Genomic DNA, 25,563 nt, shown 5'->3' with positions numbered 1-25,563 from the left:
GGGACAATGGTTCATGTTATTGTTTCTGTTTTATTCTATATGCTTTCTATACTGACTGTTGGCTGTCATTTACAGCTATAGATCCCGGTTTGGCCATGCTGTTTACATCAAAGATTACATGGATTATTAGAGAAAAAGAGAGAGGGAGAGAGAGAGAGAGAGAGGTGGAGTGGATGAGAAGGGGAGGATCTTGGGAGACAGGATGAGTAGGAAGATCTGTAAGCTGTCAGATTCAGTTTTTCTCTACAGAAGCTTTAACACTTTGCATCATTACACCTGGGAAACAGAGGGACAGCCCACTAAATCAGGTACTTTGCTATTTATTCATACCTCAAAAGCTTATGAACTTAATTTCATCTTATGTTACTCCCTTGGTACATAAAAAGTAATTTTTATCTTGTTTTTCTGTAAAATATCCAAACATACTTGAAACCCAAAACCTCACTTTATGTTTTAAATTAGATTAATGTTTTAATAAATACAGTCAATTTGCCAATAAGGTAAGAAAATATATAATTAAAATGTGATATTAAAAATATATATATTTTAAAATAAAGTCTTATTATTGTACACAATTGTGCTTCTCAAGTAAAGAAATAATAAAGGATATTTAGATATTTTTATAAGGGAAAAATGCAAAATGCATATTTTTTTCCTTTATTTTTTAAGTGCTATAAAAGATTTTATATAACCTGAAGTTATTATAAATAATGTGTTAGAATAAGTGAATAAGTGAATAAGTGAAGTTTTGTTAAGAAAATAAAGATAATGGTTTGTGAAATGAGTGGGCAGCATTCAAGGACATCACTGAGCAGAATTAGTCCTTATTTAAAAGTGCACAGACATTGAGGTTTCACTCAAGACCAGAAGCAAAGAAAGTTGACCTTTGTAAATGTCATTGCTTCATAAAGAGTATAACCATGACTTGAATAGTAAATTAATGAGCTGAGCCAATTAAGACCTGATATAGACATACTTCAGTTCAAATTCCGAGATGTACATTCTTGGGTTTCAGGACTTTGCATATTGTTGGCGTTTTAGCGTGCCAAGGCACTGAGGAGAGAGAGGAGGTTCAGCCAATAAGCACAAGCACAGGAGAGAGGATAGAGGATCTGCGTAGGGGAGAGAGGTCCTGCATGTTGTGGAACGTCAGGAGGGAAGTGCGAGCGTGTTAAAGACAGATGGTCTCTCAGTGGAGTTGTTCTTTTTTCTCTCTCTTGTTCTCACTCTTTCCTGGATGCTGCTCCCCTCAGCTGAACGGGATCCAAAGTGTTACCTCATGATCTTCATCCTTCACTGCTCCTCTTCCTCCTCCCCCACACAAGCATACCTGTTGGCAGAACTCTTTTATCCTCTCTCTCTCTCTTTGTCTTCTTACAGGTTGGCTATGATGATGGATTTTTTTTTTCGGGATGATGAGAAACCTCTAAGCGTCCTTGCCTTTTGTTCCCTACAGGCAATTTAACAAGCACAGAAGTAGATCTTCATCAGGAAACTGTGACAGACAGGAGGGTGGCGACAAAATAGATAGAGGGAGAGAGGGTAAAAGAGTAAGTGAGGGTGAAAGACAAAGCTAAGGATTTAAAGGTCTAGAACTTTTACAGGAGCTCATAACATCACAGATTTTGTGGATCCTCCACTCAATTCGCCTTGGTTTCCAGAAGACGACCTACTTGAGCAAATTGCAGGGAACATTTGCACCTAATTTCATCCGAGATATAATAAGCTATAATAATAAGACAATGCTACCCAGCTTTGGGTTGCCGATGCTGATATTAGCGCCACTTCTGCTAATTGGCCATCAAGTGGTCATGGGGCAAAATGAAACGGAGCCCATAGTGCTGGAAGGAAAATGCCTGGTGGTCTGTGACTCCACACCATCTTCAGAACCAGCAGGTAACGCACTGGGGATGTCCGTGCGCTCAGGTACCGGCCGTGTGGCCTTCTCCGCCACACGGCAAACCAACCATGAGCCCACAGACATGAGCAATCGCACCATGATCATCTATTTTGACCAGGTAAGCAATCTTTCCACATTAAAATACTCGCATGTAGTTTAGCTCTGTTTAATCGGTTAGTTTTTGTCAGATCTTGGTGAACGTTGGTGGTCATTTTGACCAAGAGAGCAGTATCTTCCTTGCTCCGAGACGAGGGGTTTACAGCTTCAACTTCCATGTGGTAAAGGCATACAACAGGCAAACCATACAGGTACATACTACATATTGTTTCTTGCACTCTTAAAAATAAAGGTTTTTTATTGGCAACTGTGCTTCCATGAAGAACTGTAACATCCATGGAACCTTCCAATTGCACAAAAGGTTCTTTATAGTGTTAGAGTTTTAAAATGTTCTTCACACTTCACACTGAAAAATATAGTTGTTTTTATTAACTGTTGATTTTAAGAACTGTTCACAAATGTTCTTTGGGAAACCAAAAATTTATCTTCTAAGGCATTGCTGTGAAAACGTTTTTTCCTATTCACAGGTGAGTTTGATGTTGAATGGCTGGCCGATGATCTCAGCCTTTGCTGGAGACCAGGATGTGACGCGAGAAGCAGCCACAAATGCTGGGCTTGTGATCATGGAAAGAGGGGACAAGGCTTATCTCAAGCTAGAAAAGGGCAATCTAATGGGAGGATGGAAGTACTCTACTTTTTCAGGCTTCCTGGTCTTCCCTTTATAAAGATGACCATGTGAAGATCTAGGAGATGCCGAGGAGAGAGGGTGACCTGCTCTCTGGGGATTTATTTTACGAAAATGGAATCCACAGAAAACCTTATATTTGATCTTTTTTATTTTATTTTATTTTATTTTTTACAGCAGAGAAAAGAAAATGCAGAAAATTAGGTGTTAAATGTTCTAATTAAATATTATATATATTTTGTTATTCAAGAAAACAATTAAGTATTATAATTAAATATTATTGAGAACCAGGTTAGAAAAAAATGTGATTTGAAAATCACTAAAAAGTCACTCTTTCCTTCTTCTTTTTTTTTTTTTTAACAAAATTACATTTCTAAATTCCCTTTTAATTAAAATATAGCTTAACAATTTGATGTGAGGTTTCTGTTTATAAAATGTTTGCCTGCTTATGGAGCTGTTTGTGTGTGTTATAAAGCTTTGTAAAAATACATCTTATTAAATGGAAACCCTTGACTGAAAATCTAAATTCCTTCTTGTTCTGTGTGAAATGAAATTTGAATTGTCCTCAACCTGTGTTACTTCTCTGAATGAGGTGTTTTACCTCTAGCAACAGCTGTTTGTAAATATAGCTCTCAGCATTAGAGCTGGCAAGATTGACAAAGAATCATCACAGATAGCAGCATAGGCATAATGCATAACGGATATGAACTACAGTGACACTGGGCGAGCAAAGGCAGATGGAGCTTTTGGCAGGCAGACGTGTAAGTGTACACTGGACTCCTATGGACCATGCAGGGTGGGCTGTCACAGTTAATAAATTACACTTCATTGGTTTAAAGACACACTTATTCACACGTACAGAACAAGGGGGAAAAAAGAGAGAGCAGGAAACAGATAAGGAGAGAGAGAGAGGAAAAGGAAACCACAAGAAAAGAAAGAATTACTGATGTTAACATTTATTTTTCTAACCAGTCTTTTGATGAAAGAACACAGCATGCTACTCTAAGAAACTAGGGTGAAAAATACATCAAAGACTGCTGTTTGTGATGTTTAAAAAGAATCATGTAAAATTATGTTGATGTAAGCTGTTTATCATTAATTTTTCCTAACACATATAATCTAGTATCCAATGCACAATAAAAAAATATATATATACACACACACATACAAACAAACACATGCACACATAGGCAACAATATATATATATATATATATATATATATATATATATATATATATATATATATATATATATATATATATATATATACACACACACAAATATACATAAACACACACACGTTTACATTTAGTCATTTAGCAGACACTTTTATCCAAAGCAACTTACAAAACGAGAACAATCGAGGCAATCAGAATCAACAATAGAGCAAAGATATGCAAGTGCTATAACAAGTCTTAGTTAGCTTAATGCAGTACATGTGGCAAGGTTTTTTTATTTTATTATTATTATATAATAAAAAGAAAACTGATAGAATTAGAAAAAGAATAGAGCAAGCTGTTCGAGGCCTTTTTTACTTTTCTTTATTTGTATACTGCATAAAAATAGATAGAATACAAAAAGATTATAATTTTTTTTAAGAACAAAAGCAGTCCATAAATGAACAGAGTGCAAGTCTAAAAGGGCCATTTAAAAAAAGAAAAAAAAGAAAGAAGTAATCTAGATTTAGAATAGAGGGTGCTAGAGTTAAATATAGATGTGAGAGATATGTTTAAAAATACTAAAGTATAATAAAAATACTTAAATATTTTAGTAATAATGTATTTAAAGATTAAAATAATAATAAAAAATAATTAAAATAGGCCTACATATTTATGTAAATATTTGTTTTAAACACTATAATGAATAGTTAGAATATTATTGAACGTTTTTAACATCCACAAAGCCTGTTATTTGTGTTTTAATCATGCTAAATTAATAAATTACTATACCCCAAAATAAACAATAATGTTAAATATTATTTAAAGTGTTTTAACATCATACACATATTTTTTGTGTTGGTATTTAAATTATAATTTTATTTTCAATGTGTTTTACATAGCAAAACTTCTCTTATAAAACAGGAACAGTTTCGAATCATGAATACCTTTGTACCCGTATATAACAAATAAATAATATATTATAGGCTACTATAAAATGCGAGTATATGTTTAATTTAGCATCATAATCTTTATTTGGAAATTTGGATACATTTGCAAAAATTGCGTAAAGCTATGGAAATTATTTCTTTAATATACAATTATAATATTGCATTTTTCCTTAAATAGTCATAATAAAGAAATTAATCCATTGCCGTTTAAATTCTAACAAACGAGCATCTTGAATCGCGCTGATAACAAGTAGGCCGCATTTAGTGCAGCCACAACCAAACTATCCGTACGACCGATACCCATTAAATGTCTCCCGCCCTGTAATTCCGCAAACCGGAATGATAGACAACTTATTCCACCAATGGAATGTGTTCCTTTTGACAGTCCCTCTGATGATGGACCAATCAGCGGACAGCACATGAGATCGGGGGCTGCGCGGTCGACCTAGCGCTGGCAAGAAGTTAGTTCCTGCTCTACGCTGGCCGTTTCCTGTAATCGTACAGTGTTGTGAGACGGAGAAAGCCATGTGTGTCGATGCAAAGGTAAATTTAGCACCCCGAAATTATTGCGGGGAAAGTTGGGGCGTTGGATGGCAGCGTTATTAGGGCATATTTTATTATAAAATACGCCCTGGCTAAGTCGAAACAGCTTTGCGGCCTTGTCCATGTCTGTTCGTAGTCGGGCTATGGTTTTTGTAGCACGTTGCCTTTGGTTTGGTCCGGTTTGTTGATGAGAGAGATTGAAAGAGAGTCCGAACTGTGAGATGTATTATGAATGATGGACAATTTTTGATACAGCTTAAATCGGTCGTCAGAGAAAAACTAAATGATCGAGCACATATTTAGCATTTATAGCTATAGGAATCGCCATTGTAAACATTGATGGGGTTTGTCGAGTGTCTAGTTTAGGACTGTTGTTCCACATTGATGGGAAGGCAATGTTGATTTCAGTAAACATAACTGAATAACATATTCTGATGGAATGAAAAAGTATATGCCATTAGAGGTAATACAAATTTGCACTCTTTGACTTTCAAAAGCAATGTTAGGATACTCGCTAAGTGACATAAGCGTCAGTCAGACATGATGCCATGTGAAGTGATGGCACTGCCGTTTAGTAAGATGCAGCAACTGTATAGTATCAATGGTGTAATTCATGTAAATTATTATTATTTTGTCTTTTCCAGGGCATCGTTACACACATTTTTTGATGGATCTTCTAGAGCTCACTTCAACCAGACAAAAAGTCAAACGCAAGCAAAAAGTAACTCCAGAGAGTAGGAGAGGAAGAGAGAGGGTGAAGAAGGGTGAATAGGTGGACTCTCTCTTTTCCTGTTCCTCACTCCCTTATAATTAAGTTCAGGTAAGTTTACCTGTCAAACTGGAGATTACATATTATCTCTGATAGATGTGAATTTGATAGTGATTTGTAGGTATCTTTAAATTTTTGAAGGTGCTTGTAGATTTTGTTCTCAGTATATTACTTATATGTTTTGCATAACAGTATTGACATGTTGACATATAGATATATACAGAAAACTATCTAATAAGTGTGTATAATTATGATTTCATTTATATTATCCATGTGTGTATGTTGTATTTAACATAATATATATATTTATATTTATTTATTTTTTCCCATTTCACTTAAATTTTGAGAAACTTTATCCTTTATCCTAAACAATATCCATTTTTTAAAAAAAAATTTTTTGTTAATATATATATTTATTTAAGGCCAAATACTTGATACATTTTTACTGTATACTGGAATCCAGTAACTCTTCTTAATTATGTTATAACTTCATTAACATATGGGAAAAAAGAATTGATGTAGGTGGTTACAGTTTTTCTCACTCTCTTTTTTTTTTCTTCTCCTTCAACAGCATAATTGCAAAATCTCTTCGGACTTGTTGGATGTTTTTCTACCGACACTGGATATCACACGTTCTTTTCTTTTTTTCACAAACTCTTTGACAAGATGTCAGACCACATTATGGACCTCTTTGATGACACACCACTGTTCAATTTGGATTCCCTACCGGAGGATGCGTTCTCCTCAGACCCAGTCGAGGAGGCGCTGAAGTTGGCACTGGGCCAAGTGGACCCACCTACGGACCCTTCACCAGATCCTGGAGTCTCTGTGCTCAGTGATGTCACAGATCCAGCTCTAATCTCAACACCTGTTGCAGCTCCTGCCTCCATCCCTCTGCAGACCCTTCAAACACAGCAGCCCACCCAGATGTCCCATGAGGTTTCTGTTGCCCCGGCATCAATTTCTATTCAGCCCTCTCTCTCGGTGGCCAGTAATAGCAGTGGGGCGGCAACGGTCCTGCTGAGCTCTTCTCTTGGAGTACCTGTATCAGGGGCTCAAGTCACTACCCAGCAGCTGCAGACTCAGCAAATCGCTGTTACGCAACAGGCGACAGGGCAGTCTGCCCCAAAAATTGTCATTTTCAAAGGCCCTCAGGGTCAGACTCAAGTGCTACAGGGTGTCACAGGAGCCACAGGCTCTCCAGGGAAAGTCACCCTTGCTAGAGTTCTGACAGGGACCCCGCTTAGGCCAGGGATGGTATTAAATGCGACATCTCCTGGGCAGGGACAGGTTAAAATGGGCACAGGAGTCCAAAGGCTAGTTCAGACTCCAAATGGCCCGATGAAGCAGGTGTTACTGACCTCTGTGCCCCAGACTCAATCGCAGGTTCACACTCAGCCAGTCCAGGTGCAGATACCTGCGCAGACGCAGCTCCAGTCACCGTCACAGCCAGCACAGGTACAGGCACAGGTCCAGGTGCAGCCTCAGACACAGGTGGCATTACAAACACAGGACCAAGCGCCAGCTACTACATCCCCTGGAGCGTCAGCAGCGGCCGGCCGACCTCAAGGTGTCACACTTTCAGCAGTTTCACAGCAGGTCAGTCTCTCCCAGGTTTTTTATTGTCAATTAAAACTAAAACCAGAAAACAGGGTTTGGTTGCTTGCAATAAAATAATCCTAAACCTAAATAATAATTATAATAATTAATATAAATAAAAAAAAATCGAATTTATATGATTACCAGTTGTGTAAATTATTATATGAATAATACATATTATACATTTTAAATAAATGTATTTCAGCTAGTTTGCTATGCAGCATTTACATCTATATATTAACTTGATAAAATAACAATATTATATTAATTATATGGACTTTTTTTTTTTTTTGATAAACACAGCAATATTACTATTGAATAAAAGAAAAGCTAAAAATAAAAATTCATTCAAAATATCAATACAAATTAATGGTATATTAGTGATGATAAAATAAGTTTAGCATGCTGTTTTTACTAATTTGTAGTTATTTTTGCTGTTAGAATCTTAATAGCCCCTTTTATCTCTATTCAGGGGGAACCAAAGAGGATCACTCTGGTGCTACAGCAACCCTCGCAAGGTGGAGGCCAGGCTGGGACAATGACAGTTGGGGGAACTGCAGCTGCTGGGGTGGGTCAGCAGGGTCAGCAGCACAGGCTGGTGTTGAGCTCTCTGCCGGGGAAGTTGGTCCTGCAGGGAGGCCAGCTGGCAGCTCTCACCCAAGGCAAGATGGGTCAAACGGGTGCACAGCCGAAAGTACTCACCATTCAGCTGCAAGTTCAACAGCAGCCTAACCAACAGGGAGCCAAAGTGAGTGAAAGGACAGGTCATATGTGTTGTAAGATATTCTTTTTCTTGTAACTTTTTGGTGACCGGACGCTTTTTCTCTGTGTGCAACAGTTTCAGTTGGTTTCTGGGGGAGCTAATGCTAGTGGCAGCCCTCAGGTGGTGCAGATTTCTCAAGGCCAAGGAGGACAAAGACTAGCAGTGCCTCTTAAACTATTGCTGCAGCCACAGGTAGGGCAATTCTTGCATCTGTTTTATGGTTCTGTGATGTTCTTTAATGTATATTGATTAATTAGGTAACACTGCATTCTGTTTTTTCTGTACCACTTGGAATATGAAGAAAATGAAGTATTGCTATTTAAAGATTTTATATATGTTTACACTTTTTGTCTAGTTTAATTCCTTACAATAATTCTGATTCATAAAATGTTCCATTAATTATTCTTTTACTACCCAAAAGGGCAAAATATTTGGTAAAAGAAAATCATTTTCCTTGCCAAATGAATGAGAGAGTTCCAATAACTGAATTTAAACAATGCCTTAATTTTGCAAGACAACATATATATATATATATACACTTAATCTACACATAAGCAGTTTGCCATATGAACAACCAGCCAATAAACTCGACTGGTTTTTTTACAGGTAGTAAGACTTACAGGTAGTTATAAGCTGTATGTCACTCATTAAAGTCAATCAAATGTCATTTGGTTCCAATATTTGTAAAAATAAGTTATAAATATTTATAAAATAAATATTTTCTGCAGTCACACACCGCTTCCAGTGCTGGTGGGGCCGTTTCTGTGGTTAAAGTTATCAATACCTTGGCTGCCGGCTCTGCGTCCAGCACCACAACTACAGCTGCGTCTTCCGGTGTGCGTTTGGCAAAGGTCCAGGAGCCCGTGCGAAGAGTGGAGACCCTGGGCAAACAGGAGAAAGCAAATCGCATTGTTGCTGAGGCCATCGCACGGGCCAAAGCCAGGGGTGAAAGGAACATCCCCCGTGTGCTTAACCAGGATGAACTGCCAGCCGGACAGACCTCTGCAGATCTAGATGATGTCGCAGGGGCTGGAGGAGCAAAAAAGAAAGGAGTAGGTGGTGGTGGGGGAGGGGGAGGGAGCAAGAAGAAAAGCCCAAGTGCAGGAGTAGGGAAAGTGGTGGCGGGAGGAGACAAGAAATCCAAGGCAAAGACTCCAGGAGTGGTTTCTGGAGGCGGAGGCAGTAAAAGTAAATCCAAGACTAAGCTCAAGTAAGTTATGGTTTCTTTTTCTCCCTAGAAGAGTTTGGCTCATTTGCGCATTTGTGCCTCTGCCTTTTTTTATTCTTACACTTTATTTCCTCTCCCTAGCACCATCACTCTAGTGGGTGGTAAGAAAAGGAAAAGAAATGGATCCTCTGATCATTCAGATATAGATCTTAGCCCACCTGTTTCACCCCGCACACTGGAGGAGGAAATGTCACAGGTATTACATGCTTTAGTACTTCTTACTAAAATAAAATCAGTCACTCAGTGAGTGATTCATAGCATCTATATTAAGCCATTAAAGTGTTGTACGTGTTGGCAGGCATTGGTTGCATTGTGACAGAATTTTGAATATAGGGCTTCAGAACAATGCCATAAATCTGATTTATCGACTCTCCTGTGATCCTGTTCTTTCAACAGAAGCGACGTTCAAACCGTCAAGTGAAGAGGAAGAAGTACACGGAGGATTTGGACATTAAAATCACAGATGATGAAGATGAAATGGACGCGGATGTTGATGTTACCACAGCTCCTGTGTCTGGTGCTGGGTATCTCCAGTCCATGGGAGCAGAACTCAGACAGGAACTGGATGGTGATGGTCTTCAAAGCATGCAGTTTTTTGTGGTGCGTAGACGTTTGTGTTTCTTACTACCATTTTTCTCCTCCTCATTACTGCTTTTGTCAGTCGTTTTTAGCTGTTTACAGTTGACCCTATGCCACCAATAATAATAAAAAATTGATATGTATTGGAATGTTTCTGATTTGTTTCAGGAGAACCCAAGTGAGGAGGATGCTGCTATTGTGGATAAAATATTATTGATGCGGGTGACCACAAAGGAGGCAAGCATCTGTTAATCACTACCAATAACTTGTGAAATCTTGAGCTCATTTGCTCTGACTAAATCTCTGTGGCATTTTCTTGTCCTGATCCAGGTGTGTCCAGGGCAGTATACTAATGTGGAGGAATTTTTTGTCAAATATAAAAACTAGTAAGTCATCACCTGTTTTCTCAAGCCTTTGTTGTGAAAATAGACCAGATTTAGTTTTAGGTTTTTTATTTTTATTTTTTATTTTTTATCAAAGACAAACTTTAAATCTTTAAAGAGTTAGTTCAACCCCAAAATGAAAATTAGCCCATGAATTACTCACCCTTAAGTAATCCTAGGTGTATATTACTTTTCTTCTTTCAGACGAATCCAATCAGAGTTATATAAAAAATTCTCTTTGATCTTCCAAGCTGTTGCAAAGTTCCAAGGACTTTGTTCACCCCCCGGAGCAGTGTGAGATACGTTTTATTATAAAATGGATGCGCTTTATTTCACTTCTTTTGGACTGATGCTCTACAACACCCACTGACTGCCTTTAAACAGCTTGGATGATCAAAAACAGTTTTTTTTATATAACTCTGATTGGATTGGTCTGAAAGAAGAAAAGTAATATACACCTTGGATGACTTAAGGGGGTAATTATTCATGGGCTGATTTTCATTTTTGGGTGAACTAACCCTTTAAATCTGTCTAATTCTAAACAATCGATCAAGCAATTATTTTGTGGAATGCAATTCTTATTTTCTTGAAAATGTTAATTTATGATGTGTTTCTAGTTCGTACATGCACTGTGAATGGGCCAGTCTTGAGCAGCTTCAAAGAGACAAGAGGATCCATCAGAAGCTGAAGAGATTCAAGACAAAACAGGCACAGATGAGGAACATATTTCAGGAGGTAAGACCCTATACATTTGAAATTAGCCAAATGTAAAATGTTTTGTTTGGTAGAATAAGACACATGGCTTTAGAAAATCTCATCTAATTGTGTTCTTCAGTATTTACAAACATATCTGGAATGCTTCCCTGTGCTTTAGGATGAGGAACCTTTCAATCAAGACTATGTGGAAGTCGATCGTATTTTGGATGAGTCACATAGTGTCGATAAAGACAATGGGGAGGTAAGAATTCATCAACCACAGACAACATTTTCAAATGTCAAATGACTGATACTCAAACTCCTATTTCGTGCATTTGTGAGTCTATTTGAATGATTTGTTAAAAAGAGTAACTTGTAAATGTATCAGACTGCACTGGTCTGTGAATATCCAGTGATTTTAACATTTCTTGTTACCTAGTCTTATCTAATCACATTTAATTCAAACTGCACTGTTCCAAAACACTGGTTCTGAGTGTTGTTTTCCCTCTCACAGCCGGTTGTGTACTACCTAGTGAAGTGGTGCTCTCTGCCCTATGAAGATGCTACTTGGGAGCTGAAGGAGGATGTTGATGGAGCAAAAGTAGAAGAATTCAGGAAGATTGAAAGCCGCCCGGCCCGACTCAAGAGAACTGTGAGATATTGGCATGCTCATCCACTACATACCATTTTATCTGCTGCTTCCTCTCTCCTCTCAGTGCCTGGTCACCAGAGCATTTTTACAGTGGTTAATTATTAACAAGACTTGCTCTTCCATCAGCCTCGACCTGCTGCAAGTGCCTGGAAGAAGATAGATGAGTCCAGAGAGTATAAGAATGGGAACCAGCTCCGAGAGTACCAACTGGAGGGAGTCAACTGGCTGCTTTTCAACTGGTACAACAGGTAAATACCCTGCTAATAAACTAAGGCCTAATGTCCACTAAGGGTGTTGATGATCCAATGCTTTGATTCAAGGAGCCTGATTCGACTACCAATCTAACAGTCGAATATTCGTGGGGTGTTATGATTATGCGACTTTGACTATATGGGAGAGCTCTGATTTCACACAGATCTACCAGTTTTCTCCCAAAGTGAATATACAGCCTATTATGATAAAGCTGAAAAAGAATCTAAAATATTTATTTGAAGCTTCTTTCTTTTCAAAGTACGTGAATTAATCCAACCACCACTATAGATTTATGTTTCACTTTCCATAATCCGTGACCGACAGAGGAGCATCTTGGCGGCAGGGATTTAAAAATTTACCAAGACTCAAACTTACACGGGCAGATCTGGTAGGGTACAGGTAATTCCAAAACATTTCAGCCGGTGTATATATGTCATGGATATATTATTTACCTGATAAAAGATGCATTTGGTTGAGTAAAGCACTTCCTTGTAGTACAACGGTGATTATCTCTTCAGAGCGCAGCGCGAGCTGGACAAACAACAATTCAGAATATTAATAACTATGACTGGGACTGCCATACACATACTATTATAATGATTGACATTATTATTGCTTGTCTACGTGTATTCATGTCTGTATTAGATGGGATACCTGGACTGCTGTGAATATTGATATGAGAAATAATGCTTGCAGTATTTCATTTACAATGTGTCTGCTACATTATTTACTACACATTACTGATATTCAGTATCATAACAACCAAAGCGTCTCAACTGAAAGAAAACCAGTGTGCTACAGAAGTGCTCACAGGGGCTCACAGCTGGGAGTTTTCAGATGAGCGCCTGGGGTTTTCAGCTGGCTAAAAACTATTAAAAACTGGCTTAATATGTTATTTACTTTTTAAAGAATTTTCCACATTCGAGAATCTTTAAAGAATTTTTTTATTTTTCCATGTCCATGTTTTAGCTTTGAGGTATCTTTAGGCTTATGAACTCTCACATGACAACTTCTCTTACTGGAAACTGAACCAAAAATATTGAAGATTTATTCCCTGCTCAGGGGTGCATGAAATGTGCTCTAGCATAAGATGCCCCCCCCCCCATTATAAATATCACCTGCCACTTGTCCAGTGCTAAAGCAGTAGCTTGGAGATAAAAGAAACTAAGTAAATCCTTCTAGAGCCTTCTATTTGGACTGATCAGCAGCCTCCTGATGGTAATCGTGGGTGTCCTAATCAGAACCGTCACCCTGGGATCTTTGTTTGAATTTTTATGGCCTTACTCAAATAACTAATGCAGGCGCATTACTTTATTGCTGTCTGATTCGGGCAGGACTGTTGGCGTAGGTGAAAAGGTGCTGAAGAATGTTAAAAATTTGGTTGATTTTAACTGATTTTGTCCATGGTACAATCTAGGGTTGTCACATATTGCATTCAAACAATTTCATGGGGTCAATAATAGTTATAATAGTTCACTACTGAGATTGATTGAATTAACAATACAGTAGGTTACAACTTTGTATGTTTTGTTTATTGTTAATGTTGCGGTTTTTTTCTGAATAAAATTGTTGCTCATCTTTATCCATTACTTACACCCTCTCTCCTGTATTCATGACTTCCTACACAGGCAAAACTGCATCCTGGCAGATGAAATGGGTCTGGGAAAAACCATTCAGTCTATAGCCCTGCTGTCAGAGATGTTTGCTGCAGGGGTCCAGGGGCCGTTCCTCATCATCGCCCCTCTATCCACCATCACAAACTGGGAGAGAGAGTTTTGCACCTGGACAGATATGAATGCTATTGTTTACCACGGCAGTCTGGCCAGTAGACAGATGATCCAGCAATATGAAATGTACTGCAAAGATGACAAGGTTGGTTTAGATGCTTGCATTGTGTGTTTCTGTCAGTTTACAAAATAAAAATCTAATTTAAAACATAAAAAAAATACTAAAGTAGTTTAAAGTTGTTAAAGTTGTACTAGTATATTATGATAGCCCCATTCTGGCTTACTCTCTCCCTTGCCCTCTTTTTTGTCTTCTTTAGGGACACTTAATACCAGGGGCCTATAAGTTTGATGCGCTCATCACAACTTTTGAGATGATTCTATCCGATTGCCCAGAGCTGAGGGAGATTTCTTGGCGCTGTGTAGTTATAGATGAAGCTCACCGTTTGAAGAACAGAAACTGCAAACTCCTTGACAGCCTCAAGATGCTTGACCATGTAAGTGATTCATCTTTTTATTTTTGGCCTTCTTTAAAAGAAACTGAATGTATTAATGTGTTAGTTCCAAAATAATTAATTGTGATTCGTTAATTTGACAGTTCTTTCTTTTCTCCCTTTTCAGGAGCATAAAGTGTTGTTGACCGGCACTCCACTTCAAAACACAGTAGAGGAGCTGTTCAGTCTGCTGCACTTTCTGGAACCGGCCCAGTTCCCCTCAGAGATCGAGTTTTTGCGAGAGTTTGGCGATCTTAAAACAGAGGAGCAGGTAGAAAAAATAAAATTTTGGCAGATACATCATCTGTTAACAGCATCAAGCAGTTTCCAACACAGTCTCTGTCTTTGATAATCAGGTCCAGAAACTGCAGTCAATTCTAAAGCCCATGATGCTGCGTAGATTGAAAGAAGATGTAGAAAAAAACCTTGCCCCAAAGCAAGAGACCATTATTGAGGTATGAACTTTATAGCATCAGGACTATTCCAAATGGTTAATTCTCTTTGCTTTTGAATATTCTGAGTGCATCATTTTCTGTGGTCCCCAGGTGGAGTTGACTGATGTACAGAAGAAGTATTACCGTGCTATTCTAGAACGTAACTTCAGCTTCCTTAGCATGGGAGCCACGCAAAACAGCAATGTACCCAATCTCCTCAACACAATGATGGAACTTCGAAAGTGCTGCAACCACCCGTACCTCATTACAGGTACAAAATTTATAGCTGTTCCCTTTTAGTGGCTCTTATGTAATTATAGGCTTGCAGTCTCTGTTTACATGTTGCTGAGCATAGGATTTACTTCAAACTTGTGACTGCGTTGGTCTTGTTCTTGTATTGCACTCGCACACACACACCAACAAATGCTAAAATGCTGCTTATTGGTTTCCCATCCTGATTTATTTTTATATTGCTCATCTTTTTGTTGTACACTTTCCACTCTTTGTCTGTCTGTGCAGGTGCCGAGGAGAAGATAGTGGCTGAGCTGAGGGAGGTGTATGATCCTATGGCTCCAGACTTTCATCTCCAGGCTCTGGTGCGCTCTGCAGGGAAACTGGTTTTGCTGGATAAGCTGCTTCCTCGCCTTAAGGCTGGCGGGCACAAGGTGCTCATCTTCTCACAGATGGTGCGGTGCCTCGACATCCTTGAAGACTACCTCATACATAAGAGGTACAGCTTTAGAAATGGAAACTGTGAAATGGAAATGTGTGATTTATAAGGCAACTGCAGCCAAAGAATTGTAATTCTGCCATCTGGTTTGTTAGATGGATCTAAAATGAGATGTTCTCTCTGATTAGATACCTGTATGAGCGCATTGACGGCCGGGTCAGAGGAAATCTGCGACAAGCGGCCATTGATCGCTTTAGTAAACCTGATTCAGATCGCTTTGTCTTCCTGCTTTGTACCCGGGCTGGAGGTTTGGGCATTAATCTGACTGCTGCTGACACCTGTGTTATTTTCGACTCGGACTGGAACCCACAGAATGATCTTCAAGTGAGGATCTGACATTATAATTTTTTTAGTGATTAGACAATGTTTTCTGTTACATGTTCAGTCTCATCATTTGTCTTCTCTTCCACACAGGCTCAGGCACGTTGTCATCGTATTGGTCAATCTAAAGCGGTGAAGGTGTATCGTCTCATCACCAGAAACTCCTATGAAAGGGAGATGCTGGACAAAGCGAGTCTTAAACTGGGACTTGATCGAGCTGTTCTGCAAAGCATGAGTGGAAATAAAGACAGCAGTGTTAACGGGGTAAGAATGAAAGGAATCCTGATTTGATATTGTTCTATTAAAGGATAGTTTGTATTCGTTCAAAACCTGAATGGTTTGGTGAATTACTTTAAATTGTTCAAGTTCAACACAGAAGTTACTTTAGATCATCACTCACTGGAATACTATTCATTTTCCTCAGATCCAGCAGTTCTCAAAGAAGGAGATTGAGGATTTGCTTCGTAAAGGTGCTTACGCAGCCATTATGGACGAGAATGATGAGGGCAGCCGTTTCTGTGAGGAGGACATCGATCAGATACTTCAGAGAAGAGCAACTACTATCACTATAGAGAGTGAAGGTAAAGGATCCACCTTCTCCAAGGCCAGTTTTGTGGCGTCTGAGAACCGCACAGATATTGCTCTGGATGATCCTGAGTTTTGGCAGAAGTGGGCCACGAAAGCTGAGATAGACATGGACTCTTTCAACAGGAAGGTACAGTGTAGCATTTGGAAAATTGTTACTAGATCTTTTATTTTTCTGTTAGTCTATCCTTTTATTCCTTAATCCTTTTTTTCATGCCAACTCTTTGCAGAATACTCTTGTGATTGACACACCAAGAATAAGGAAACAAACACGTCAGTATTCCACCCTGCGAGGAGAGGGTGGTGATCTTTCTGACTTGGACAGCGATGATGACTACACAGCCCATAATTCCCGACAATCTCGGGCCTCTCGGCGCTCAGACCGGCATTCTGGTGGTGGTTATGGGCGCACAGACTGCTTCAGAGTGGAAAAACACCTACTTGTTTATGGGTATGTGACTTTCTTCCTGACCATGTTTAGCTGTGTTGGTTTTAATTCACCTGTTCATTCCACGAGTATGAAACTTTCTGTGGAATTATAATTTCATACATTTTAAATTTCAGCATGATTTTGTCTATACAGATGGGGCCGCTGGCGGGATATACTGTCTCATGCTCGCTGTAAGAGGCGTCTCAGTGAACGTGACGTGGAAACCATCTGCCGTGTCATCCTGGTTTTCTGTCTGATACATTACCGTGGAGATGAGAACATCAAGAGCTTCATCTGGGAGCTAATCACCCCTCCAGAGAATGGACGAGAACCACAGGCTCTGCTTAATCACTCTGGTATGACTTCTTATTATAATCTTTTTTTAATTAATACTCTTTGATTCTACCAGCAAGGACCCTCAGGTGGTTTTCCATCAGGTCTTCAGTTTTTTTGGTCAAAATTTTCCAGCCACCTTTTCGCTATCTCTGACTTTCCTGTATGATTGTTGCATTTCTAACTTTCAAATTGGTTGGAGTAAACAATATATGAATATATCTGCACAAAACAAGACTCTTAGTGGGTTAATTGACATAACTAACTGTAATAATTACAGTATCAAACCATTAGTTTGGACATAATTGTTCATTACTGGCCACATTACAAACATTTTATTTAAAGATTGTTTCAGTATTGGTAATTTTAACCTTGTGCTCATAGTTTTGATTTAAAATTCTTCTAATCTGATCTGGAAGTTCATGACACATTAAAGTAAAGCATGACACATTGCATTTGAAAATTCAGCATACGCATTTGAGTGGAACTTCATGCATTTCCCCATTAGGGATGTAATGTTTAATCGCAAGCCAGTTTAAAATTTATTCAAATCGGTTCACATGCAAAACAAATCGCGATACAATTGCAGTAGGAGTTTATATGAATGTATCTCTGAGGAAAAATCTTTCTGTAATAGAAAAATTACATGTTATTTTCTTTTCATCTTGCCTCCGAGCAATTAAAGACTATAGAGTATTCAAGACATGTCACTCATATAGTTTTGAATGGGGAAAATGAAACGCTCAATATGGCTGTTTTAATTGTTCAAAGAGATAGGAGCTGCACTTGCATGCCATGATTGCAATACCTAGTTCAACTTATACCATAATATGTTTGCAGATATTTAAAAAAAACATTGCTTTAGTCAGTTATTCTCCTTTGAAAATGTACGTTCTGTTCCGGAATGTCGGTCTTTGTTTTGGTTCGTGAAACCTGCTCGCCGCCTGTTTACCCAATTGTATTTCAGCACCCTGGGTTGCCAGTTGATGTATTGCAAGTGTATTTCATTTCATTCATCATCAAGTGTGCTCGTTCCTGTTAGTGTTGTCAAGTCTGAGAAGGAGGGGCGGGTGAAAGAAAAAACAACTCCAATATTTTGAATTTGGATTGCAATACCTAGTTCAACTTCTGTGTCAATCCTACATACAGCCCATTTAAAGGGGCTTGCATATTAAACAGACTGCATACTTGGAACAATGCATATTAAAATAGTTCATAAGCACAGCTTTGCTTTGTTTACAGCGGTAACCCAGGAAACACTATCATTACTGTTCATAAGCACCACCTGCTGTCAGAGAGTGGATCTGCATCTCATTCAGCTTGTCTGCTGTTTCGCTCAGATGTTTTATGTTGTACAGTTTCACAAAGCTAAAGTTAGAGCATTCTGCTTCAAATTTCTAAATTATAGTCTAATTTAGATTAAAACTACTCATGCTGCATGTATGATGCATCTTCATTTGGATCATGAATAAAATCCAGTGGTTGCCTCTGAAAGAGGACAGACTAAGCCTTAGTTTGTTCATATTAAGAGATTTCTTTTATTTGTGTAACTTGTTTTTTGAAACTTCAATTTAGTTTTATTTGAATTTCACAAAGACACGTGCATCAATAGCCTAATAAAATTACACATTTTCATTTACTGTATGTCCTCAATCTCATTTTGTTAAAAAAAATTGTGAGACAATCGAAACATTACATTCCTAACTCACATACTACTCTCCATTGGATATGAATGACTTCCTATGTAGCTTGTGAAATGGAGCATTAGCTTCATGCTAAGTAAGTTTAAAGCTTTTATAAATGCTCATTATGGCACTCTGCTCTCTTTTAGGCCTGTCCATCCCTGTCCCCCGTGGCAGGAAGGGGAAACGAGTGAAGGCTCAGAGCTCTTTTGATGTGCAGAAAGTTGAGTGGATCCGAAAATATAATCCTGACAGTCTTCTGCTTGATGACAGCTACCGAAAACACCTAAAACACCAGTGCAACAAGTATGTTAGACCTATCAGGAACACTATTTTATTATACTCTGCAAAATATTTGCTTAAGTGTCTTAATTTCACTGTCCCCTTTTTTTAGAGTGTTGCTGAGAGTACGTATGCTGTATTACCTGAAACAGGAGGTCATTGGAGAACATGCTGATTCTGTTTTGAGAGGAGCTGATGCAAGGTAGAGCCATCATCTAATGTCACTGCTTTAGATAAAATCATTATCACTTTGAAAAAAAAACATCTGCTAAATGCATAAATGTTCATCTAAATGCAAAAGTTTGCATCGCTTTGGATTGAAGCGTTTGCTAAATGCATAACATCAACAGTTAACACTAAATCCTTAATTCTTTGATCTTTCTATGTTGTTTAAGCTTAAATATTAGGGTTTCTGTGGTGCATTGACCAGGTTTCACAATTTAGATTTAGAAAACTCCTTTAAATTCCTTCACTGATGCTAGTGTGTTTCCTTGCAGGGATATTGATATCTGGTTGCCTGAAATGGAGCAGCAGGACGTTCCATCTGGCTGGTGGGACGCAGAAGCTGACCGATGCTTGCTTATTGGTGTCTATAAGCATGGTATGTGCAGTCTTTATTAACGTCATGTCCAATGGTGTTCAGTTATTTAAGAAGAACTTAAGTCCTTAAGTCTTAGGAGAGTTTACATTCTGAAGTGCCCACAAGCTAAAATATATAGTCTTGCAGATCAGTGTGTTTTACAATCTGCATCTTGCTGTTTCAGGATATGAGATGTACACCACCATGCGTGCTGACCCCTGCTTATGTTTTGTTGAGCGATGTGGCCGTCCAAATGAGCAGGACATTAATGCGGAGCAGCAAGCAGCAGACCGAGAGCTTGGGGAGGGGTCAGTATCAGACAGACTTGTGCAATGTTTCTCAAAAGAATTGTGAGCTACATTGACCGTTGACACCATTGATGACAATGGTTCTACAATCTACTTAGGATTACAATGCTTAGGGGAAATGCAGACTTGATCTCTTGACTCCTGCATTATCATTTTTCAGCTTGTATGATTGACTGGTATAGTTAAGCTTCTGAATGAGTATTGCTGAATTTCCTTGTGAACTTGTGTGTTCTTATTGTGTTTTAGAGGGGACTATGACAAGTACTCAGAAGATCCAGAATTCAAACCCGCGACAAGACACACCAAGGAGTTATATGAAGAGGTAAATGCCTTTAGAATCACACCAAATTGTTTTATTTTTTTGCTGTGGTGTTATCAGGAATTGAAATTTACAAAAGAATTGGATAATGTGCTCCTCAGGGTGATTCGGTGAATGCAGACGGTGAGATCTGTGTGGAAGATCGCTCTGCCCCTGTGCAGGTTGAGGGGCCATCTTCGGGATCGTCAGATTTGTGTTACTGGCCAACAAGCTCGTCGCTCACAGCCAGACTTCGCCGTCTTATTACAGCCTACCAACGCAGTTACAGACGAGAGCAGCTTAAGATGGAGGCAGCAGAGAAGGGCGACCGTAGACGTAGACGCTGTGAACAAGCCACAAAACTCAAAGAGATAGCCCGACAAGAACGACAACAAAGGTGTGTTCCTCAAGAAACCTGTTCCTGAAGCCGCATCTTCAGTCTCGCTGTCCAGCATTCTCATAAGCTTCTCTGTTTCAGGTGGACTCGTAGGGAAGAGTGTGATTTTTACAGGGTGGTATCAACTTTTGGGGTCGAAAGAATAAAGAAAGAGGCTAATGCGTCAGAAGGGGACAAGCATCATTTGGACTGGAATCGCTTCCGTTCTTTTGCTCGACTTGATAAGAAAACCGATGAGAGCTTGACACGTTACTTTAAGTGCTTCATGTCCATGTGTCGGAAAGTGTGTCACGTTCGGCCAGCACATGGAGAAGGTGCGTTATGCTTTAAAATTTTGTTATGTACTTTTACTTGAAGTCAATGTGTTTTACAAGTTTTCAGTAGTTGAAATGAATATTAGACGAAAACATTAATATTTAAAGCTGCCTCGTTAAATAAAACATTTTGCCTTGGCAACTTAGTTGTGAGTACTAAAATTGCTAAAACTGAAATAAACCTATAAAAAATGTTTTTTTTTTTAATAACACATTGTCTACTATAATCCCTGCTTCCGCTCTTAGAATCTCAAGATTTGTCCCAGTCTCTGGCCCCCATCACAGAGGAACGAGCCACGCGCACACTCTACAGGGTCACCTTGCTGTGCCGGCTACGTGAGCGAGTTCTTCCCCACCCCTCGTTGGAGGAACGCCTCAGCCTGGCACCACCTTCCTCTGGCCTGCCCAGCTGGTGGAGCATCCCACAGCACGACCACGAGCTGCTCTTAGCCGCCGCTAGACATGGCATCATCCGCACAGAACTCTCAATCTTCTCTGACCCGCAGTACTCATTCAGTCAGAGCCGCCTCGACTACCTCCAGAACCAGCAAGCCCAAGCAGCTTTGCAGATTCAAACGTTAAATCAGTCCCAGGATCCCACCACTATCAAGGAGGAGAGCCTGGATGATGAGTCTCGGCTGCTGGGGGTGGAGGCCCTCTGTCCGTCAGACTCTCCAGCCATGCTTCTCTCTCATTCTGAGGGGAAAGTTGGAGTTCAAGCGGCATGGGGCTGGAAGAGCAAAAACAATGGTCCGAGTGAGAGAAAAGGAGAAAGAGAGAGAGGTGAAGGACAAACAGATTCGGATTCCGATTCAGACTCAGGCTCGTCTTCCTCCTCCCGTCATTCTGGCAGCTCTGATGATAGCGGAGACAGTGATGCTGAGAGAGAGCGATGTAAGGAGACACGATTTATAATCCATATCCATAGAACATAAAAATAAAAAGGGTCTATTTTCATTTTCTTAATCATTCTGATCTTCACTGGGCATAAAGTTTTTACTTTTGTTCTTTGGCCACCAATAATGGTTAATTTGGGTTGATTTGAATGTGATTGTTACTATAATGATTCTGATCTCTTAGCAGCAACTCTTAAGATGTGTGATGGTGATGAAGAAAACAGCATCCTCTCATTCACACCATCTCAAGAAGGCGCCGCACTCGAGTCCCTCACTGACCCTCTGAGAGTTGATTGGCCCAAAGACCGTGTGTTGATAAACCGAATAGAAAACCTTTGTTCGCTGGTTCTAACGGGGCACTGGCCTTCAGGTCGCCGCTACGTCTCTGACATACAGCTCAATGCTACATCTGAAGAGCACGACCTCGGAGATGGCCTTGGTTACCCCCGAGTGGCACGCAAAAGCAACAGTGCCCTGTCTGCAGATACTCATGAAGGCCAAGAATCAGAGTTTACAGTAAAACTCCTAAAGGTGAGGTGGTTTTCAGACATTTATGAACTTAAACTGTCTTTTGTGCTTCTGCTTGGTTTCATTTTTGCATTTGTTTCATATGCTTTAGGAGGAGGGGCTGAAGTTGACATTTTCGAAGCAGGCTCTCATGCCAAATGGTGAAGGGAGTGCACGCAAAAAGAAAAAGGACCACGAGGTACAGAAATTTTCAGAAGTTTACACTGATGTATTAGAGGTATTTCCAGCTGCATAATGTGTTTGTGTTCTGACATTTAGCTGGTAGATGCTGAAGGGGTTCTCCATGCTCCCCGTAGAAGGGACCTTCCTAACTGGCTCAAGGAAAACCCAGATTATGAAGTGGAGGGAGACATGTTAGAAGTAAGTGTGAAACTCAGGTTGAACGGTCTTCTAAGAGTCCTTGTTGGACCGACACAGCTAAAAATGTCCCTCTCTGTTGCAGTTACTGGTGAACCAGACCAAAAGGAAGAGGAGGAGGAAGAGGGTAGAGAAAGGAGCAGCACTTACCGGGAGTGAGAGAGTGAAGGTTATAGACTTCAGGACAGGAAAGAAGGTGAGAGAAGACATTTGGCAGTTCTGCCATAAAGACTGATTTATACTTGTGTGTCAGACCTACGCTTTAGCCTCTATGCCATAGACAAGACGGTTTTCATTTATGCTTCTGCATCATTGTCTTCGTCATCGTGCAATTACACACGCAGACCACTAGAATCCAGTGTCCACAGGGTATGTTGATGGTGTAACCCACAGTATCAAGGCAAAAGCTGAAGAACAAGCTGCAGCAGTGATGGCGGCTAATAAAAAGCGCCTTCTTTTGCAGCTTGAGTTGTTAAATATCGAAGAACAGATCCTTTATTTAAAATGAGAAAACGGAACACAACAACAGAACAGAAGATGGTGTGTAACAAGACAACATGATGGAGAATTTGTCATGTCACAAGCAGAAATGTTTAGGAGGAAATGCGGTGCGATCACAGAATGTTTTGTTTTTTTGATTCGACGCAGAAGTCTAGCTTTTATTAACACCTTTTCCCGTTTAGACTACAAAAAGTAACCAGCACAACTATTTTCAAAATTAGTAATAAGAAATTCTTTAACACCAAATCACCATATTAGAATGATTTCAGAGGCCCATGTGACACTGAAGTAATGATTTGCTGATTTGCTAAAATTATTTTATGCTAAACTATCTACAATGTGTTTTATATGGGACAGTTATTGTTCTTGATTATATTTGAAGTTGAATGCAGTTGGTGTTATACTGAGTCTTATTCATTTTTTATTTTTTTTTCTCAGTTTGGTGGAATATACGGGCCTTTACTACAGGACCTGAGAGAGCACCTGGAGGAGAATCCTGACCACGTTGTAGCACCAGAATGGTCTGAGACTGTTCGCAACTCGGTTAGTGTCTCCTGTATTAGCTCCATGTTTATGGTAATTAACCCCATCTACCCTTGTAGGCAAGTCACCTTTTTTTATGGTGCTTTATACAAAACTGATTTGTGTCAAAGCAGCTATACAGTGTCAAACAGGAAAATAGTTTGTCAACATGACAATAAAAGAGTACTTTTCCAGCAGAAGTCAGGTCATTGATGATTGGAATCATGATTGTGTAGTGTATTTTAGTTCAGTCAGTGGTTATTTTTGTGGAATTTGGTCTGATCCTTCTCTTTAACCTCAGGGCTTCTTGCCTGAGAGTTTATTCCACAGACTGTTGAGTCCCCATGCTTCAGTCCCCAAAAAGAACCGACATTACCTCTCCACCCCTTCCATCCAGACTGAAGACCCTCTCCTGGGAGGTGGCGAAGACGAGACGTTAGTTTCCGATGGTGCATACATGATGGACGACGAGGACCTGGAGGACGGCAGTCACCTCACGTCATCTCACCACTTCCTTACTCCAGCCTACAATGTGAAGATCGAGCCAAGTGCTCTTGATATGGATGGAGGCGACAGTTTGTCCCAAGGTGGCTATGATAGCTCCGACAGAGAGGCCATTTTGGATGATGTCATCATGGCACCTAAGAATTCAGACTCTTCCTCAAGCTCCGAGGATTGACCAAATCTCATGTTAGATGTAGTAGACCGAGATCATGACAGTCTTTTATTTTATTATATTCTGCCTTCATTATTTTTATAATTATTATTGATGTTATTGCTTAAAATATGGAGTAATAGATTTTTTTTTTTGGGTTGAATTTGTACTTGACTGTTTTGTGTAGGAAAGATATAGGCGCCGCCTTTTTTTTTTTTTTTTTTTTTTTTTTTTTTTTTACATCTCATTCGGCACATTGAGAAAAATCTTAATTCCAGGTAGATTAAATGTATCAATTTCACTTCTCACATACCCACAGTAAGCCCCTCTCGTCCTTTATTGGCTGAGAAAGGAGCTTTTTGTTCACATCCTCAGGCTGAACTGTTAACAGTGCGCTGGAGGATCCATAGTCATGCACTGAGCTGAGCCATTGTGGTGCCTCGGTCTGGTGAAGAACATTGAGTTTTGTTGGGTGTAAATCATTTTTGTGTGTATGTTTGGGAGATGGGAGGGTATGGGTAGGATTTGGGGTTTAGGTTTAGTTACTGAAACAATGTTAGACAGATGATGGCTGTATTGTACAAAGTAGAGTTGGTCCTATGCCTGCAATGATGCAAAAATTATGCGTTTATCCCCGTTTCAATAACTGACTCCAGCTGTCTCTGTGATTATAAATATGAATAGCAGTCAACAGTGGAAACTGATGTCGGTTGAATTCATTTCAATCAATTGTTGGTATTTATTTAAATGACTTCTCAAGGACCTTTTTATTGGCTTCCTGGAATACATGCCGAGTAGAAGAGCAAGTTCATTCTGTCTTTCATATTTCATACTTGGATGTGGTATCAACAGATGTCATCGTCTTTATTGTTTTAATACGTTAGTTTCAACTTCGCTTTGTTGTGGATTTAGTTGACCCATACATTCATTAAATCACCAATTTACAATAGTTTACATTCTAAGGTTGACTATTGCTA

At 39.4% G+C, this 25,563-nt stretch overlaps 2 protein-coding genes across 5 annotated transcripts; both read left to right on the top strand.

Annotated features, from left to right (window-relative positions):
- Positions 1–28: 28 nt before the first annotated feature.
- Positions 29–3,162, top strand: LOC113119850 (cerebellin-1-like). 3 transcript variants are annotated; one of them, XM_026289560.1, is made up of 4 exons: positions 29–308; positions 1,457–2,018; positions 2,089–2,208; positions 2,485–3,162. In XM_026289560.1, the coding sequence occupies exons 2-4, from the start codon at positions 1,743–1,745 to the stop codon at positions 2,680–2,682; spliced, it is 594 nt and encodes a 197-aa protein (XP_026145345.1). In that variant the 5' UTR covers positions 29–308; positions 1,457–1,742; the 3' UTR covers positions 2,683–3,162. The 3 variants fall into 3 exon arrangements, with proteins under 3 accessions (XP_026145345.1, XP_026145328.1, XP_026145338.1); XM_026289543.1 differs by having other exon boundaries at positions 1,381–2,018; XM_026289553.1 differs by having other exon boundaries at positions 1,016–2,018.
- A 2,027-nt stretch (positions 3,163–5,189) lies between these two features.
- On the top strand, positions 5,190–24,775 carry LOC113119839 (chromodomain-helicase-DNA-binding protein 8-like). 2 transcript variants are annotated; one of them, XM_026289530.1, is made up of 39 exons: positions 5,190–5,294; positions 5,939–6,114; positions 6,635–7,662; positions 8,135–8,410; positions 8,501–8,617; positions 9,154–9,635; positions 9,735–9,849; positions 10,050–10,253; positions 10,401–10,469; positions 10,563–10,618; positions 11,233–11,350; positions 11,490–11,573; positions 11,826–11,963; positions 12,090–12,211; positions 13,844–14,087; positions 14,260–14,436; positions 14,561–14,704; positions 14,790–14,888; positions 14,979–15,138; positions 15,387–15,597; positions 15,726–15,921; positions 16,012–16,182; positions 16,343–16,633; positions 16,734–16,954; positions 17,087–17,289; positions 19,098–19,254; positions 19,343–19,432; positions 19,728–19,831; positions 19,995–20,118; positions 20,365–20,440; positions 20,539–20,813; positions 20,895–21,127; positions 21,374–22,021; positions 22,211–22,554; positions 22,643–22,729; positions 22,810–22,911; positions 22,994–23,104; positions 23,848–23,952; positions 24,233–24,775. In XM_026289530.1, exons 3-39 carry the CDS (start codon positions 6,730–6,732, stop codon positions 24,608–24,610), a joined length of 7,665 nt encoding a protein of 2,554 aa, XP_026145315.1. In that variant the 5' UTR covers positions 5,190–5,294; positions 5,939–6,114; positions 6,635–6,729; the 3' UTR covers positions 24,611–24,775. The 2 variants fall into 2 exon arrangements, with proteins under 2 accessions (XP_026145315.1, XP_026145306.1); XM_026289521.1 differs by having other exon boundaries at positions 22,208–22,554.
- Positions 24,776–25,563: the final 788 nt, after the last annotated feature.

This window comes from Carassius auratus, chromosome 2, assembly GCF_003368295.1.
Source record: "Carassius auratus strain Wakin chromosome 2, ASM336829v1, whole genome shotgun sequence".
In the NCBI taxonomy this organism is placed as follows: domain Eukaryota; kingdom Metazoa; phylum Chordata; class Actinopteri; order Cypriniformes; family Cyprinidae; genus Carassius; species Carassius auratus.
This window is presented reverse-complemented; position numbering and strand designations above follow the sequence as displayed.

Coding starts and splice junctions, on each gene's coding strand:
- LOC113119850 (XM_026289560.1), top strand. CDS start 1,743: ATGCTACCCAGCTTTGGGTTGCCGATGCTGATATTAGCGCCACTTCTG. Junction 2,019..2,088: donor TGATCATCTATTTTGACCAG/GTAAGCAATCTT, acceptor AGTTTTTGTCAG/ATCTTGGTGAACGTTGGTGG. Junction 2,209..2,484: donor ACAACAGGCAAACCATACAG/GTACATACTACA, acceptor TCCTATTCACAG/GTGAGTTTGATGTTGAATGG.
- LOC113119839 (XM_026289521.1), top strand. CDS start 6,730: ATGTCAGACCACATTATGGACCTCTTTGATGACACACCACTGTTCAAT. Junction 10,254..10,400: donor AAAGCATGCAGTTTTTTGTG/GTGCGTAGACGT, acceptor GATTTGTTTCAG/GAGAACCCAAGTGAGGAGGA. Junction 14,088..14,259: donor TGTACTGCAAAGATGACAAG/GTTGGTTTAGAT, acceptor TGTCTTCTTTAG/GGACACTTAATACCAGGGGC.